This window comes from Pavona decussata, unplaced genomic scaffold (genome assembly GCF_977016875.1).
Source record: "Pavona decussata unplaced genomic scaffold, jaPavDecu1.1 SCAFFOLD_386, whole genome shotgun sequence".
NCBI lineage: Eukaryota > Metazoa > Cnidaria > Anthozoa > Scleractinia > Agariciidae > Pavona > Pavona decussata.
This window is the reverse complement of record NW_028145758.1, coordinates 1,237,975-1,256,667: the sequence shown is the minus strand read 5'-3', so window position 1 is coordinate 1,256,667 and position 18,693 is coordinate 1,237,975. Positions and strand designations below refer to the sequence as shown.

Genomic DNA, 18,693 nt, shown 5'->3' with positions numbered 1-18,693 from the left:
TGGGGGGGGGGGGGGGGGAGGAACGGGAAATCTCCCACGTTTGCTTTAGGTGTGTGGATTTTATTATGGATGTTATAGTGTTAATTAACTACGTTTATACAATAGGGATCATCATTAGGCGTAATCGTTACGCAAGGTATATAACGTAACACACGTCCCAGAGCGGAGCTTGAAATAGTTAAGTTGCATGCATGTTTGTTAGTTGTAGCTTTAGTTTTGGAGAGTAATTATATATTGAAGTTCGGTTCGCCGTTTTATCCACTGTGTACTGTACTGTATTGTACTGTTATTCCGCGCGTTGGAATCTTTCTTGCTGTCTGTTTCATATACATTGTAATAAAATTGTTTCTTTCTCCGAGTGCCTTTACGTGTGCCCAGTAAAGTAATAAAAGCGACTGATTCCCGTGCTTTTGGTGTTTCAAATTCTAGTTTTGCTGCCCATTTACTTACCGGTCAGTACAGTGTCGTCAAGTTTAAGTCCACGACACTGTACTGACTATTAAAATACAGCACATTACTGTTTTAATTTTGGACCAGTGTATCGAAGTTAAGCTGTTAAAAGAGCACTTCGGAAAGACTATTCTATTCTACGGCTTGGTGTATTTTTAGCGATGATATCGATGGGCCGGCGAGGATTGATAAGTGTTTGAATGTTTTAATTGTGACTTTGCAGTTTTTTAGTTACAATCCTGTTGCATTCGAACACCGGCCTCCCACACATTCGTTTGTTGGAGAGTCTTATTAATAGCTTCCTGAGTAGGAGCTTCCGAAAAACGTGGGAGACTGTAGCATCACGAGACAACCCACTATTTCAGTAAACTGCATCATTTTGTCATGCAATGACTTCATTCGTCCATTTTAGGGTCATTTCTGCTCTCGTTGATGGAGCACGCGTACTGTTAGGCAAGTTGAACTAGTTTCTTACAAGATTTCATGCCATGTTTTACCAGTTCTTCCCGAAATGGCTGACGCAATGATTCCATAGGGGAATCCCCGAAATTTAATACCCCTGGCCGATGTGAATGAATGTGTCGAAGGCGGATACTATGTGACCCTTTCTTCTAGTCTCTCATTAATTAACATATTTCCCTTCGTTGTCTATCCAGTCCACTGGCTACAAAATCATTCAATTTTACGGACTTGTATCCAAATAAGGAAACAAAAAGGAAATGCATCTTAAGGTAAGTGATGATATTAACATACATTCTGTGCCGCGTTTGACGATACCAAACTTTCTTCGAGGTAATATCATCTCAGTCAAGGATGAGTCATGTCTCGCAATGCGCCAAACGATACGCCAAGTGTAATAGTGCTCTTAATAACTGAATCTCCCCATAACAGAAATCCGTGTACCAATCGATTCGGGTCCCTCTCGTACTACTTCTGTTGGTATCTAACCATCACTTTGTAATTGTCCTTCTCTATAGTATAAAAGGAATCTCACACAGACGACAGTGAGTCTAACCCTCGGCTCTGCCTCCATGTTGTTTAAAGCATCAAGTTTAGCTGCACTCATATTTGGCTTTTTGGTAAGTACAGAACTTCATATTGTCTCTTCGTGCGGGCTACGATGAAAACAAAGAACGTTGCAAACGAGTCGTTTCTTTCATAATTTGGGTTCCATCTGAATTTAAAACTTCACTGATATCTACCGCCAATCAAATGTGCTGACGCGGCATTACGTTTCTCAAAAGCGTGTTGCATCATTAGGTGATACACCCGTTAAAAACGTTTATCTTCATATTTCGAGCTTGCCGTTTGAAATTTTTGATAGGAAAACCTTTTGTTGACCCTATTGTTTGACACGTCTCGTTTCATTGCGCGATATTTAAATGATAAAATGTTTTTTGAAGTGCTTGTTTTCTTAAAGGCACATGTTCACAAGAAGCCATGGCTGGCATTATGCTTCTCTTACAAAGTTTGAACTATAATGACTATAAGCCGTGAATGTATGTACTCTCAAAATCTCGCGCATGACTTATCTACTCTGACTGTAGCATGTAACGACGATTGTTTTAGTTTTCTTTTATATGCAAATGACTGATCTGTCAAATTCTTATCTCACAATTTTACTGGAGATTTGCATATTATTTTACTTGCGGTTACAGGGGTAAGATATAGTTAAATGTAATAATTATTATTAGAAATTGGGGGTGATCACATTAACGTGAGAAATAAAAAACAATTTCATACTGATCTGGAATGGAAAAAGTAATCGAAGATGGGCAAAAAATGCTTCGTTAGCACTAGGCGATGATATGTCGTATATGCGTTCCGCTTTGACCTGAAACGGAAGGAAAGGGTCTTCTTTGTTTTGTCGTTATTTTGCTCGGCATAATTTCTAGACTTTGGACTGTGACTTAGAAAAATGTAGGATAGCTCACCACCCAATACATGATTTAAATGTCGCATTTGACACAAAACTGACAAAAACGGGCCACGCGATGTACAGATGTGTTACAGACGGTGTAACGGATACTCGCAATGACTTAACTCATTGAATATGATATGCCACGAATGCAGTCACAAGACTGCGTGGGATGTGATGGAATCTAGAGCATTGACAGCTGCGTTCACGAAAAGGAAACCTGTTCGAATGACCAGTTTATTTGGTTTCACCTGCTGAAAGAAGAAGCAAGGTGCGGCCCCACTTTGTAGATCACGCAAATTGGCCTCGTAGAATTGGAACCCAAGCGCCAAAGGTTCTGCTTTATTTTGCGTTATATTCGGAAACTTTTGAATAATGTGAGGACCTCTGGACAAAAAGGAGCAAAGTAAAGCCTAATCTTTGTGCAAATTGAGCAATAAAATTACCCTTTGAAGCTGCCCGATCAGCCTTGCATTTGGTTTTACGTTTTGAATTAAAGGTCTTTCTGTCGACATTTGTGCTGTAGGAACCACTATAATTTTTTAAAACTTGTTTACGTGACTGGCGTGATAAATATACTAAGGGGCAGTAATGTCACTCTTCTGTTTGTTTTAGTTTTCTTTTTTTACATAAACGACGCATGCACGCGTTTCTTCTTCTCCTTCTTTTTTTTTTTTTTTTATTCGTTGTTTTTTTTTTTACACGATCCACATGAGAAAGGAAAGGGCTGCTAATTTGACGCCTTTAATGAGGCGAGGGGGGGGGGGGGGGGGAGGTCTGTATGTCTCCCGTCTGAATTTCAAACCTCTATATCTCCCAATTTCGGAAAGGCCTCATGTCGCTGTCGGAATTTCGAATGTCTCCAATTCCGAATGTTTCTCCAATATAAATGCGTTCTCGTAATTCTGTCGCCGAAACGTACTGCCTTGGGATAACAGGAGCATTATCAACGAAATTCAGCAGTCAGTAGTCTACAAAACTCAGGCGAGATGTAAAGTCAGGGAGAAAGGATAAACTCGGTATGTTTCCACTCAGAAGACTCACGAAACGATTAACTTTTAGAAAATTCACTGTCTAATTTAAAATCGCCAATGTCACCGTCCATTTTGCTTCTATTTTTGTCGCTGTCGCCATTAATCGCAGGAACGGTCTTGTCGTTCGTCGTCATTTCATTTCCTTCATGTCGCCCTTTCAGAGCCATGTTGCCTGTCGGAATTTACCCTAACAGGGCCTCTTTAATATGATGCCACTGTGATGTTCCTGTTAAACTAGCTGTGATGAGTGGTCGATATCCTTGCTCTTACCCCTAGACAGACTACGAGCATTCGGAATGGTAAAACGAGCGAATCACGCGAATGCACGCGAAAATTGCCTCTTCCTCTCGCGGAAAGTAATTCTTGCGCGCGCCGTTCGCGTGCCTGACTTCACCAGCTTTCCTTTCTCTAAGAAAAATAAGGAACTGCTCATGGTCTAACCACTCAACAATCTTGTCACTTAACATCTTTGCCCTAGCCTATTCAAAACTGTGAACTACGCCTAGTCAGAAAAATTGAACAAAACGAGAAAACGAAACTTTGTCTTTAATATGAAATGCATAAAGTCAGGATCCCATCAAGATAAAGTAAAGAAAACAAAACATGCGCGAGCCTTTCCGTCACGGAAAGGTCGCCGCCAGTCGTGGAATGGCGATTGTTGAAAAACTAATGGTGTTATCATAACACTTATCGGTTAATTATCTTCTCACCCAAACAGATCATTGGTACTGGTGCAGATTATCTGTGCAAACCCGAGCAAATCCGCTGGACTGCAACAGCAGGAAATAAATACAAATGTTTGGAGTGTCCCGACTGTCCCGCGGGAACCCAACCTTCTGTCCCGTGCGGCAGCTCAGTTCCATACGGGACACCTGTTCACTGCATTGCTTGCGAACTTGGTAAAACGTATTCGGACAAATATGGGAAAGCGCGGTGTAAACCGTGTACCAGGTGTTCTAAAGGAAAAGCCATCCAAAAGAACTGTACTTTATCCTCGAACACTGTGTGTGATAGTAAATGCGTTGAAGGATATTACCTTGTGCCATTTATCTTCAGCTGCTTTCCTTGTGCCGAGTGCTGTAATGACGGGAAGGACGAAAAAGCAAAGGAATGCCGGAATTATGCCAAGAAGTGCAAAGTTCGGTCGACGCCATGTGCTAATATTAATGTGCCAACAAAGATTCCTGTAAAAACTACGGATGGCAGGATACCATCAACTGCGAACTTTCAAACGACCACCACCGCATTGGAGACAACCCAACCAGGAAAGCTACAAAATACCATGTCAACAATGTTAAGAACGCATGAAACAAAGCCGCCGACGTTGTCAGTGCCAGCAACTGGGACAGAAAATGATCGCCAAGGGGTAGATGGCAGTGTGGCAAGAGAATCTGAAGAAAAGAACAATAAAGACATCACTCTTATCATCGTGGCAGCAACTTGCGCAGTGATCGCGATAGTGGCAACATTGTCAACCTCGACTTTAATCATTATTCCAGCATACAAAAGACGAAGTAACCTCGATGCGAATGCTGCTGCAGGAATTGAAATGTCTCAACTCAAGCCAGCTGCATCTCACTCGCAAGAACAACAAAAGCCAGGTAAGCCACCATTATTTTATTAAATAACCCGTTCCTGATACACCGTCTTGTGATTCAGTGATCGAAAATATGGCTAACCGGTCATACACACTGGAAAATAAAAAAAAGGAATGGAAACTTTTCATTCCATGTCTACTGAGAGCGTATGAGGTCCTTTTGTGGTGTCTTCGAAGGACACTTAGGATACATTTAGGGACCCCGAGGCTTAGCCCTTTGGTACAGTATCCCGGTATAGAAATACAGGCAATTAAGTTGTTTTGTGGTCTTCTGGGGCCAACAAAGTTTCAGAATATAATGATCCAAATAGTCATTTCTATTCACGCACTGGATATGAGATAATAGACTGCAGCCGCGCCGAGTTAGCTTTAATCAGCTCATATATCCAACAAGCGTGAGTGGAATAACAGTTTTTATTAGAAACAAGAAGTATTGCTAGATCTTGCTGATTTAATTTTGCAAAAAGAACTGAGTACGAATTCGTAATGAAAACGCCATTTCTTGGGTATCAGGTTCGGTTTAATGGTTGATATTATACCTTGTGTTCTTAACCAATCAATGCTCAGTCTGAAATTACCAAGTGGTCCATATTTAATACTTAATATAAATCTTTTATTTTTCTTTCTTACAGTTCCCATTCTTCTGAGTCAACTGAAGTCCGAAGCACTGGATGCTTATGAAAGAGTCTGGAAACGACTGGACAAAATACCTGAAGGAACAAACAAAGGAGACTTCAGAGATGTGGCCAAAGACTTCGAGTTTGCACAGGAAGATATTTGGGAACTGGAGAAGGAATTTAAGGCGTCTGCGTCAGGAAGTCCTTCAAGACAGCTATTGGAGTGCCTGGAAACCCGACGACCTCAGTTAACCGTCCCGGAGTTTGTTGAAGTACTGCAAAAACCAAACATTGATCGAGACGATATTGGTGATATTCTCAAAGACTATCAGTATTTTCAGGTGAACCGAGGAGGACAAATAAACCCTTGGTGAGTGTACGTCTAATGTAGTTAAAATGATAACTTTAAAATAGACTGACAAAAAAGGAAGGAAGGGGAAGTGTTTAACTAAGACCGCTAAGGCAAGGTGTTTATGCGTTCAGTGATACTTACTTTCTTTAATGCCTATTTCTTTACAAATCTTGTGTTATGCAATGTCTTCTGTCCTCGGTTGAATGTTGTTGAATGTTATTTTTGTAACAGCGAAATCTGAATAAGCTATTGTTAGCCGAAAACCCAAACCCCTTCTTTCAACCTTCTTTCAACAATATAAGAAAAAACAAAAACAAACAACAAACAGCAACAAAAAAACAACAAGAAATTGATGTTAAAAAAAGAGAAATACGTTTAATACTAAAATCGAGAAACCGAACATTTGGATTATGAAAGCATATTAAAACAAGCAGACGTAAACAAGAAGAGAAAACAAGACACATAAAGAAAAGGCAAACGAATAAAGACAAAGAAATAAGAAAAAACTAGACTGGAAATATCAACAACCGAAAAATGATCAAAACTCAGCTAGGCAACTTACTTCAAAACGTTTGGGCTCAAATAAACAGCTATCAAAAGAGTTCTGTTTATTCAATGTGTATTCTGTGTATTCAATGTGATTGTAACTGACACTCTAAAAAGAAGTCCGCTACCCCAATTCACATGCTAATCCTAACAAGTTCCCTTCCCTCCCCGCCCAGGAAATAAACCCATGAATTTTTGGGTTAGCTTTACCTAGGCTGTTATCCTTAATTGTTCTCAGCTGGTTTTATCGTTTGAGTTCAGCCAAACTTGAGACAAACACTTCTAGGTCTTATAACTAGCCCCCCCCCCCTCCCGATAAAAATTCCTACTGGCGAAGATAGGCCCCTAAACTAAAGGTTTTTGAAGGAATGTAACCCGGAATTTCACTTAAAAAGTAAAAAAAATACTTCATTAGGCTCTTGAATACCATTACATATTAATCGTTAATGTTGTTTTATCACTGTTAGATAACATGGCCATTGCACAGCTGGAGAGTGGATCACCAAGCGCTGTTTGGTTGGATGTGCAGTGACAGTGGAAGATGGTTCAGGCGTGACTAAAAACAGAAATCTTTTCACGAACTCAAGCAACATCTTGGAAAGGAATGAAGGTCTCTTTCCAAAATTATAATGAGCTACCTTCAGAAAAATATCCAAATCTTCCTCTGGGACATTTTGCTACGAAACTTTACTTAAAGTGATTGGAGGAAATGACATTTCATGGACACTGAGTACCGAGGAGGGAGTACTTCCTTATAAGAGGTTAATGGGGATGTGCCGCTGGATGAGGTTGCATTTTCAACAGAGTTACTAGAATGGGGTCGCACATTTCCGGATTCTTGGGGTAAGAAAATTCTATTAAGTAGGGATTCAAAATGGTCTCGGTTAAAAAGTTCAGAAAGTTGTTGTTTATAACCTCGCATTACATTCCGTTGTTGAAACCATAACTTCAATATTAACCAGTTACACAATAGCACAAAACCACCGGTCCAGGACAAAGAAGATGCATAAAAAGAAAGTGACTTAGCTGGGATCACGAAAATTACGTTTTCCCAAAAGTGACTAAGATGGGGTCTATAACTAGCCACAAAATAGACTATAATGGGGCAGGGGCTCTGAGAGGCCAGCGGCACATACCCAGCAAAACTGAACCCAACTACCCCCCCCCTCCCCCCCGGGACCGAGTACCGTATATACTGTGAACTGTTAGGAACTCTCTTACTTAGGAAACCGTCAGCTATATAAGCTAGTGGGAAGGAATGGACAGGAGTAACGCAAAACTGGTGCAAAATTGGTTGGATGAATTGTCAAGAGAAAATCTTCGCTATATTAGATGACAAATGTAAACACCCAAGATACTTACTCACTTCTTAGAATGGTATTTTCTAGTCACCAGTTTTAAAGCGATTGAGATTTCATTCGAAAACTAAAGGCCTGCATTCAGTCATAGATAACTCCTTTGATGATTGCCTGCTACTTTCTGAAGCTATCAGGTTAACGCAGAATAGATTTAAAGTGCTCTTAGAACGAGGGGACCATCGAACCACTCAATTATTAATAGTTTTACGAGCCAGCGGCGCTCGCGTTGGTGTTGCTTCTTGTTCTATTTTTCGGGCTAAAATCACTATGACACATGATTTTGTAAAGTTAAACGCTTCAAAAGCTCAGGATCACCCAAAGGATCAGTTTCAGTTATGAGTTTGTTGACTAGCCAACGAAACGTTTTGAATTGAACTTTCCTTTGAACGCGTTTATATTTTCTCTTATAGGCTTCCATTTAAATCAGTATAAGCCGCTGAATTGGACCGGCGTGTTTAAATATAAATAAAAGATAAACAAATAAATAAATAAATAAATAAATAAATAAATAAATAGACAAATAATTAATAAGTGACTATGGGGTCTTCTACGCTCCACGATTTATGAATTGAATTTGTAACTTATTTAGACCGTTCAGATGTTGAATTTGATTTAATATAAAATTTATTTAAAAGACAGAAATCCATTGTATACTGAACATGTTGCCTGCGGGGCTTAACTAGTTTCAGGAGAAAAAATAATATTAGCCATGTTTTTCTTGCACAATAAATGGAGTTATCCACATTATTAGTCTTAGGAAAACATGATCTTAGACTTAGTGTTTCACTGCCATGAAGAGACTGACAAACACAAAAAGACAAGAATTAATTAGCTGGAGTTCAATCTCTGGAATGACCAAGTTTGCTTGAATTAAGATTTTCTTTGGGATAGAATATTTTGACAAATGCAAATCATTAAATATTGTCCTTAATGCAACTAGAACTCAGTGATATTATATGGAAAGCAACTGTGTACAGCTTTTAGGTAGGCTAAAAAAGTTGAAGAGATGCAGAATTTATGTTCTTGTTTGCGGAATCAGAAGCCCAGTTATTTGTTATTGTGGTCAGTTTGACAGACGAGTACATGATTGTACAGGATTGGCAAAAATGTTCTTGATCAGAAAAAAAAAAAAAACAACAACAACAACAAAAACGGGGGGCTGTAATGAATTTGTTTTGCTTGCTTTGCTTGAATCAATAAAATAAAGAAATGATTAAAAAAAAGAAAGAAATGCTTTCTTTGATGAGCCAGAAATGTGACAAATACAATCTCGGACAGTACTAGTTGAGATAATTGCGAACTGCACGCGTACATATCCGTCCACCTTAAAGAAAAACACCAACAGTAGAACAGTAACCCCCCACTACCCCCTCCCCTTCGGTCAATGTTGCTTTGAAGGTCGGCTGCCTTTTTCTGAACGGCGGAACAACACTGATAAGGAGGAGGGAGTGTCATCGATGATGATCGTCGACTCCCACTTCAATTCGTTCTCAACAGAGAGTGCAGAGCTCTTCCTTACTGACACGACGAGAAACAACTACTGAGGATCCGTTACTAATGAATACATGGCAACAACTAAAACTTAAATAAGCTGAGTTACATGGCAAAAACCTACCGATTTACAGTTGTATATCGACAGCAGCCGCCATATTGCACGTTTTGGGCCCCAGGCCTTAACTGTTAAGTTCCATATGCGCTGACCATTGTGACCACTCAAAATGTGTAAATGCAAGACTGTGAGACATGAGAATTGAGAATATGATGATTTCCTACAGTTGCTCTATATGATGTTCCAGAACCATGAAAGAGGATACTGTATTTATTTTAAACGAATTCTCTAGAAAATTCTCTCCTTTACATCGAATAAAACCAAGCAAATGCCTAAAACACGAAAACAAGAACGTTGCTTTACCAACAGACCGGTTAGCTCAGTTGGTTGGTTGAGCATCGGACTACCGCTGGAGGTCGTGGGTTCAAATCCCGGCCGGACCAACACTCAGGGTATTTAAATAACTGAGGAGAAAGTGCTGCCTTTGTAATGACATTTGCAAATGGTTAGACTTTGTAGTCTTCTCGGATAAGGACGATAAACCGTAGGCCCCGTCTCACAACACTTCAATGTTCATAACCCTGTGGGACACTAATTGCAAAGAGTAGGGCATGGAGTTCCCGGTGTGCTGGTCTGGTCTTTGTGCTGTTTCATGATTTCATGGGTTGGGTGGGTAGGATGAGGTCGCTAATGGACATATGCTGATGTAAACCGGATTTGAATATATACCAATGAAAATGCGGTATATAAATGCATTACCATTACCATTACCATTGGACCCACACAAGAGCCAGCTATTCCAACCCGAGGTTGTTGCCGATATATTTTCGTTCGTACTGATTAAGGATTCAATGTATAATTTTCACGGATTCAGAGTTCAGAGTTCGGCTTACTATTTTGCTCCGATAGTGGAATTTTATTTCTCTACCATTGAAAGAGGAATATTTTGTATACGCATAAAAAATGAGAGGGCTTCACGTCTAAGCTAATAATAATAATAATAATAATAATGATAATAATAATAATAATAATAATAATAATAATAATAATAATAATAATAATAATGACCTTAATTTCTATAGCGCTATTTCTATTAGTTAACAAATAGCGCTTAACAAAACTTCTGTGATAGCATAATACTCACTAATATAAAAGCGTATGTAAAGTAAGAGACGTTTGAAAGCAACGACTAAATAAAAAGATCTTAACTCTGGTTTAACAAGATGCCCCTCTAATGGTATTACACGGAATGCTTAATGTAGCCCCAATTATTCCCCATTGTATGTTTCGCAGATATTTAAAAAATATCCTCCCTTGGCCATTGAAATAATTGTCTGAATGGTTTTATTCAGATATATTGCGTGATACTTATCGTTGTGTTACTAGGAATCATACCAGAAATAACTATGCAATAACGTCATGACCCCGCTGAACTGGTCTGCCGCCTCCTCTAGCTCTAATCCTTCGCGTTGATCATTCGATCTGTTTTTTAAGGCGGATTTTCTTTGCTGTGAACTCTCACAATTTCCGCCGTTTCAACTGTCGAATACTACCTAGAAGTTATTATTTCGATTTACTGCTTGAAAAAGGTTGGTTTTCTCTCTGAAAACGGCAGATCCGGAGTCTTAAATTCAGACATGTGGCCGCCATTGAACGAAAACAACTTTTCCAAATGATGATTTGCTTTGACGTCACACAAGTAGAGATGAGTGGGTCCCCTCCCTCGTGATATACGCGCAGAGTTGGAGTTTGATTGGGCCGCTTTTGTTCAAGACAATCAAAACAATAGATCCCTTCTGGGAGAGGGAAGAATTTAATCTAGTTTTAACGAATAAATCAAATGATGATTTGACGTCACACAGAAGTGATGAGTGGGTCCCCTCTCTCGTGATATGTGCCTGAAAAATAGATTTTGAGTGGGCCGCTTCTGTTGAAGACAATCAGAACAATATATCCTTACTAGGGGAAGACAGAGTTTAATGCGATAAATTAATGTGCACATTTATGACACCGATGAAGAAAAAAAGGATACCCGACCGAAACCTAGACACGTCATGCCCTGCAGGCATTCCGTGTAAAAAGAACTTAAGCAAGCTGTAGTTCTTATATCAACCTTTAGATCATTCCAAAGTGTGGGTGCAATGACTGAAAAAGTGCGCTTTCCATCGGTTCTGTGGATTAGGATTAAGGAAAAAATATTTGCAGATCGACAGATTCAAACATCCGCCCTATTCATCACCCTTTCATAGAAAAAATAACGCTAGTCACTTGAAAAGGTAAGACATCCTACAGCGTACACAGGTGCCTTCGATAATCGGCCTATACGTAAGCACGCGTTCGTACCTTTACACCCAACGAGGCCGTTTTTTCACACTCTTCAAGGTTATGATGAGAAGGACCCAGCGTAAATACAGAGTCTAGACATGTGACAGTCTGGCTGGTGTGTTCAGTTTATCTTGTTTTGCAATTATTTCCTTTTTGAGCAAGGAAGGCCTAAAAAAGTCAACGAATTGTAGCTTTGTTGACAGTCACGCCAGTCCTGTTTACAGCTGCATACCCTGCATGAAGTGTTCATGTGGTGTAGGGGAATCCCCGGATCTATTAACAGCCTGCGTGTGAAGGTATTACCTCCGTTGTGTTGGCCCTTCCTCCACTAACCGATGTCGTTTCCCTGCAATTGTTCAGTGTTTCGTAAAGTGATTATTATTTCACTGACTTGCACCCAGATAAAGTAAAGAAAAGAAATTCTTTTGCCGTGTTTACATTCAAACGTTTACTGCGGTTTAAATTGACCGAGGTCAAGTTAACTGAACCTAAGTAGAGTAGTGCAGTGTTTATACTGGCTCAAATAACCAAAGTTAATCTGTCAACACTGCCAAAAATCGAATTGTTGGGAAATACAAGCTAATGCGCGCAATTTTTAAAACATGGTCGGTATTAACAAGAAAGCGGTGGCTCTGATAGTCATTGCCTTTTTCTTTTTAATTCTTGAAAAGCAAGTAGAAGCGTCTCGATTACGGCAACTGCTAATACTACAACACCTCAAGAAAGTGAGGCGAAAACGGATGATTTTACTCCAACTTATGCAGCGAAATAGCAGGCGAGCGAGACGTGCGTGGTCCCAATTCTGGTTCGAAAACCTACTAAACGGGACTTTTGTCGAAGATTGGTGAATTTCTTGCGCTCCTTGCAATTGAGAGCCATAGAACGGCGGTACAGCATATTGAGGTTGCGGGTAGTAAGGGAAATACGTCGCAGACATTCGCGAATATTGTTGCTGTGGATCTTGCCTGAAAAAAAAAAAACGGAAAACAAATAAATAATGTTTTATCCGGATAAAAAAAAAAAAAGTGTGAGTGGAATGAAGTGGAGACGTAATACATCGCTTACCTTTCGGTTTGACTGCCGTAATAATTCAAAAACGTGTCATTTTTTGTTCCATTTTGCTAGAGCACGAAACGTGGCGCAAAGAAAGCCTGAACTCCGCGAATAGGACAAGGACACTTGAACTCGCGATAAATCAAAAAAACTTCACCGCAACCGGATGTATCTGTCAATTTGACCTGGGTTACCGAGCTAAACCAAGCCAAATCACTGCATCATTATCGCTTTTACCGTGGTTAAATTTCCTTTGTCTTTGGCCGCATTTACTGAGGTATTAATTGATGTTTACATGGACCAAAAATTTACCTAGGTAAGTAAACTCTTTTACCGCGGTAAAAATCCCAAGTGTAAACACGGCATTTGTAAGGTAACCATAATTTCAACACATACGTAATGCAGTGTCATAATGGTTTAGGCTATCAGATTTCAGTGATGTCATGTCTAAGATGACACACTCGCAAACCCTATTCATAATTCAGTCAACAACAACACAGTACAGCCACTAGTAGTGTAGCACTTCAGCCTGTCTCGTTCTACTTGTGTTGGTATCTCAGGCTAACTGCCACTTGGAGAGTTCTGCTCTCTTTCGTACAAAAGCAATCCCTTAGTTATAGACGACAATGAGCTCAAGACACCGCAAGCGGCTACAATTCTCACGCTTCGACGCCATGATGTTCATAAGAGCATCAACTCTTGTCGTAGTCAGTTTTGGCTTGTTGGTAAGTACAGAACTTAAAATATTGTATTTTATAACAAAGGAAAACAACAGCAGTGCAAAGGAATATATATTTTTCTCTGTTTCGATTCCATTCGGATTTTAGCCCCTCCAATTTTTGGCCGCTAAGGCAAAATGCTGACGCAGTAAGTTTTAAATAAGCGCATTCCGATCCTCACTTTACACACCTTTGAGGAACGTTTAACGTTTCGTATAGCGTTTGCGATGTTGTAGCTTTTTGTTTGTTTTGTTGTTCGACTTTTTTTCGATTCAGGAGCGCGATACTTTAATGTTTACCCGTGTTTGTTTCCACACGTGGTCGCTGGCGCTCGTACGGAAGTTATCAAACGCGAATGCTACATTAGTCGGTCTCGTTGAGTAGTAAACGCAAAAACTATCAGCACAAATAATTTTTCTCTACATTTCGCGTGCCATATCTACGCTGGCTGTAACGCAATTATACTTATGAATTTTCTATGTTCTTTCATATGCAAATTACTGATTTGATTTGCAATTAATTTGTACCGCTAATTTTTTTACGATTACGCATCGAGTGGATATATTTTTAGCGTTTGCCTTTCATAAGTTCATCAATTGCTCGGGATGTAGTCTAGATGAACTTTTGATATTGGAGCGAAACGAAAGGCCTCAATTCGTCTTGATTATTCGCGTTTTATTCGAGATGAGATCGAGCTTTTCTAGAATCTGCTGCGCAAGCACTTAGACAGATCTCGAAGTGGGTGAAGAAGGCCTAGGCTGTGACGAGGAACATATTTGTTTCAGCGTTTTGTTTTACTTTGCCAGAGTTACGATATTTGTATGTCGATTTGAAAAATAATCATATCTAGATCGTGCGTGGAAATTTCTTTGCCTTAGTATTTGGTGAAATCACAACATTTGAGAGAATCAGAACAAAGACGTCACATAAGACGATGGTCCTGGCGTTACTTGTAACTGATACTTACGATGACTTCATGCAGGGAATATGCCGCGAATGCAGTCACATGCGCTCATTGACCACAGCCAAAGGAGTGACAATCAACCTGTTTTGTTAACCAGTTTAACTGACTCAAGCCACATTGTGTAAATTGAAAGCGAAGGTTAGAGCAGAGTGAAATCACATCTGCAATGTGTCAATAGAATTAGAGGACGCCCAAATGTTGGTTCAATTTGGCGCTAAATGCTATTAACTTTAAAGGTTTTCAAATATGAAGACTGCATTTTCTTTTAACCTAATTTGCCTAAATTGTTCTCTTTTGTCAAAAGCTACCTATGCACTTCAGTTTTTTCGCCAGCGTGGATAGCGCTTTGTAAAAATATCAAGAAAGATCATTCAGACATTTCGGTCGATTTTATCTTTGTCCTTGGATATATGGCTGTGGTCAAGAGAGACATATTTTTAACTAAAACACCAATCAAACATGATGATTTATTCATCTCCTCAATTTCACTTCTAATTCAGGGGTGGTAGTATAATTAAGTATGCTGAACTAATTCTTTGTATTGTGAGAATTCATTTTGTGAGTAATCAGTTTCCTTTTAACCTCAAACAGGTTTATGGAGTTGGTGCAGACTCCCCGTGTAAGCGGACAGAACAAATCCACTGGACTGCAACTGAAGGAAAGAAATACAAATGCCTAGAATGTCCCGATTGTCCTGCGGGATCACAGTCTTCCGTCCCGTGCGGCAGCTCCGTTCCATATGGGACACCAATCCACTGCATTCCCTGCCAACTTGGTAAAACATATTCGGATGAATATGGCAAATCACAATGCGAGGCGTGCACTGTATGTTCCAAAGGAAAAGCAGTAAAGAAGAATTGTACTTTATTCTCAAACACCGAGTGTGATGATAAATGCGCTGAAGGATATTACCCTGCGCCATTTATCTTTGACTGTTTTATTTGCACTGAGTGCTGCAACGACGGAAAGGACGAAATGGCAAAGGAGTGCGCGAAGTTTGGGAACAAATGCAAAGTCCGGTCAGTGCCATGCACTAAAAGGCCTGCGAAGTCTTCTGAAACAACAACTGCCAGTCAAAAACTATCATCTATGCACACTCCAGAGACCTCTACCACTTTCCAGACCACTCAACCATGGAGGTTAGCGATTGAGAGGACAACAATGTTGAGAAAACACTTTCCAAAGACACCAACTTCTTCATTGTCGTCTACGGCTTGGTCAGGAAATAACTTTCAAGTGGAAGAAGATAAGACTGGAGAAAGGAACAGTGAAAACACAACACTTATCATTTTGACAACAGTTTTTGCTTTAATAGCGATGTTGTCAATCTTGAGTCTGATTACTTTTCTAATAGTACGAAGGAAGAGAACCAATCTCCATTCAAATGATGTTGCTAGAATTGAACCACCATCTCAACTTGGGCGTGCTGCATCTGCCTCACAGGAACAACTGAAACGAGGTGAGTCGTTATGGTAAAACATCATTGGTAATGAAAGAGCTTCGAGGCCTTGAGTACTTCTACACAGGAATTGGTCCGCATTTCAGTTAATTAACAACTGCAATACGCAATAGCTGTCCTTGCAAAACTGTTCACGGTTCTTAAGGGGCCGTCGAGCGAAACTTTATTGCTAGATCTTTCTGATTTAATTTTGCAAAAAGAACTGAGTACGAATTCGTGATAAGAACGCCATTTCTTGGGTATGGTTTAATGGCTGATATCATACCTTGTGTTCTTAACCAATCAATACTCAGTCTGAAATTTCCAAGTGATCCATATTTAATACTTAATATTAATCTTTTATTTTTCTTTCTTACAGTTCCCATTCTTCTGAGTCAACTGAAGTCCGTAGCACTGGATGCTTATGAAAGAGTCTGGAAACGACTGGACAAAATACCTGAAGGAACAAACAAAGGAGACTTCAGAGATGTGGCCAAAGACTTCGGGCTTGCACAGGAAGATATTTGGGAACTGGAGAAGGAATTTAAGGTGTCTGGGTCAGGAAGTCCATCAAGCCAGCTATTGGAGTACCTGGAAACCCGACGACCGCAGTTAACCGTCTCGGAGTTTGTTGAAGTACTGCAAAAACAAAACATTGATCGAGACGATATTGGTGATATTCTCAAAGACTATCAGTATTTTCAGGTGAACCAAGGAGGACAAATAAACCCTTGGTGAGTGTACGCTTAATGCAGTTAAAATGATGACTTTAAAATAGACTAACAAAGAAGGAAAGAAGGAGAAGTGTTTAACGAAAACCGCTAGGACAAGATGTTTACGCGTTCACTGATGTCTTTCTTATTTTCTTCAATGCCTATTTCTTCATAAATCTTGTGTTATGCAATGTCTTCTGTCCTCGGTTGAATGTTATTTTTGTAACAGCGAAATCGGAATAAGCTATGGCTAGCCGAAAACCCAAACCCCTTCTCTTAACGATATAAGAAAAACCAAAAACAAAAACAAACAAAAAAACAAAAAAAAAAACAACAACAAGAAATTGATGTTAAAAAAAAAGAGAAATGGCTCAACACAAAAAATTCCACATGGCTAATTTTCATACGGATTCTACTCCATAAACTGTATTCTGCTGTTATTTAGTTCGCAACAGCAGAATACAGTTTATAAAGTAGAATCCATATGAAAATTAGCCATGTGGAATTTTTCGTGTTGAGCGAATGACGTCACTTCCTGTAATTTGAGCCTTAACTTCCGGAACAAGGCCAAGTAATGGCGGCCGTGAAATCTCGAATAAAAAGCTAAAAAGAAAAATACTTCCAATCGCCGTAAAGGATTGAAATTTGGTAATATGAGTGAGAAGGTCATATTCTACACGAAAATGCAAAAAGATGGAAAATGAAATTTTCGTCCGAGGGGCACTTTAAGTCAGCATAAGCCGCTGAATTGGACCTGCGTGTTTAAATATAAGTAAAATAAATAAATAAATAAATAAATAAATAAATAAATAAATAAATAAATAAATAAACAAATAAATAGACCAATAATTAATAAGTGACTATGGGGTCTACTACGCTCCAAGATTTATGAATTGAATTTGTAACTTATTTAGACCGTTCAGATGTTGAATTTGATTTAATATAAAATTTATTTAAAAGACAGAAATCCATTGTATACTGAACATGTTGCCTGCGGGGCTTAATTAGTTTTAGGAGAAAAATTAATATTAACGATGTTTTTCTTGCACAATCAATGGAGTTATCCACATGATTAGGCTTAGGAAAACATGATCTTAGACTTTGTGCTTCACAGCCATGAAGAGACTGACAAACACAAACAGATAACAATTAATTAGCTGGAGTTCAATCTCTGGAATGACCAAGTTTGCTCGAATTAAGATTTTCCTTGGGATAGAATATTTTGACGAATGCAAATCAAAAATATTGTCCTCAATGCAATTAGAACTTAGTGATATTATATGGGAAGCAACTGTGTAAAGCTTTTAGGTAGGATAATAAAGTTGAAGAGATGCAGAATTTATGTTCTTGTTTGCGGAATCAGAAGCCCAGTAATTTGTTATTGTGGTCAGTTTGACATTTAGACTCGGATTGGCTAAAATTTTATCGATCAGAAAAAAAAATTAACAAACGGGAGGCTGTAACGAATTTGTTTTGCTTGCTTTGCTGGAATCAATAAATAAAGAAATTATTTAAAAAAAGAATAGAAATGCTTTCTTTGATGTGCCAGAAATGTGACAAATACAATCTCGGACAGTACTAGTTGAGATAATTGCGAACTGCGCGCGTAGATATCCATCCACCTTAAAGAAAACATCGACAGTAGAATAGTAACCCCCCACTACCCCCTCCCCTTCGGTCAATATTGCTTTGAAGGTCGAATGCCTTTTTCTGAACGGCGGAACAACACTGATAAGGGGGAGGGAGTGTCATCGATGATGATCCTCGACTCCCAGTTCAGTTCGTTCTCAACAGAGAGTGCAGAGCTCTTCCTTACTGACACGACGAGAAACAACTACTGAGGATCCGTTACTAATGAATACATGGCAACAACTAAAACTTAAATGAGCTGTGTTACATGGTAAAAACCTACCGATTTACAGTTGTATATCGACAGCAGCCGCCATATTGCACGTTTTGGGCCCCAGGCCTTAACTGTTAATTTCCATATGTGCTGACCAGTGTGACCACTCAAAATGTGTAAATGCAAGACTGTGAGACATGAGAATTGAGAATATGAT

The 18,693-nt window shown here is 39.3% G+C and overlaps 2 protein-coding genes and 1 long non-coding RNA gene across 4 annotated transcripts; 2 read left to right on the top strand and 1 right to left on the bottom strand.

Annotated features, from left to right (window-relative positions):
• Positions 1-13: 13 nt before the first annotated feature.
• Positions 14-8,617, top strand: LOC146451533 (uncharacterized). Of its 2 annotated transcripts, none has more exons than XM_085099058.1 (5): positions 14-1,181; positions 1,428-1,529; positions 4,121-5,003; positions 5,632-5,986; positions 6,982-8,617. In XM_085099058.1, coding segments are annotated over exons 1-5 (1,353 nt in total). In that variant the 5' UTR covers positions 14-1,169; the 3' UTR covers positions 6,983-8,617. The 2 variants fall into 2 exon arrangements, with proteins under 2 accessions (XP_084955184.1, XP_084955183.1); XM_085099057.1 differs by having other exon boundaries at positions 5,632-5,992.
• A 3,767-nt stretch (positions 8,618-12,384) lies between these two features.
• LOC146451532 (uncharacterized) lies at positions 12,385-12,918 on the bottom strand. Its single transcript, XR_014860016.1, has 2 exons — positions 12,812-12,918; positions 12,385-12,711 (listed from the first exon to the last, which is right to left on the bottom strand). It is a non-coding gene; the product is annotated as an uncharacterized LOC146451532 (long non-coding RNA).
• Positions 12,919-13,274: 356 nt separating this feature from the next.
• Positions 13,275-16,791, top strand: LOC146451531 (uncharacterized). Its single transcript, XM_085099059.1, has 3 exons — positions 13,275-13,524; positions 15,074-15,941; positions 16,300-16,791. The coding sequence occupies exons 1-3, from the start codon at positions 13,426-13,428 to the stop codon at positions 16,656-16,658; spliced, it is 1,326 nt and encodes a 441-aa protein (XP_084955185.1). The 5' UTR covers positions 13,275-13,425; the 3' UTR covers positions 16,659-16,791.
• The last annotated feature ends 1,902 nt before the right edge of the window (positions 16,792-18,693 follow it).

Excerpts from the sequence above, each read along its gene's own strand:
- LOC146451533 (XM_085099057.1), top strand. Across the intron at positions 1,530-4,120 it reads CACTCATATTTGGCTTTTTG|ATCATTGGTACTGGTGCAGA; the intron begins GTAAGTACAGAA and ends TCACCCAAACAG. Across the intron at positions 5,004-5,631 it reads GCAAGAACAACAAAAGCCAG|TTCCCATTCTTCTGAGTCAA; the intron begins GTAAGCCACCAT and ends TCTTTCTTACAG.
- LOC146451531 (XM_085099059.1), top strand. The coding sequence starts at position 13,426 with ATGAGCTCAAGACACCGCAAGCGGCTACAATTCTCACGCTTCGACGCC. Across the intron at positions 13,525-15,073 it reads TAGTCAGTTTTGGCTTGTTG|GTTTATGGAGTTGGTGCAGA; the intron begins GTAAGTACAGAA and ends AACCTCAAACAG. Across the intron at positions 15,942-16,299 it reads ACAGGAACAACTGAAACGAG|TTCCCATTCTTCTGAGTCAA; the intron begins GTGAGTCGTTAT and ends TCTTTCTTACAG.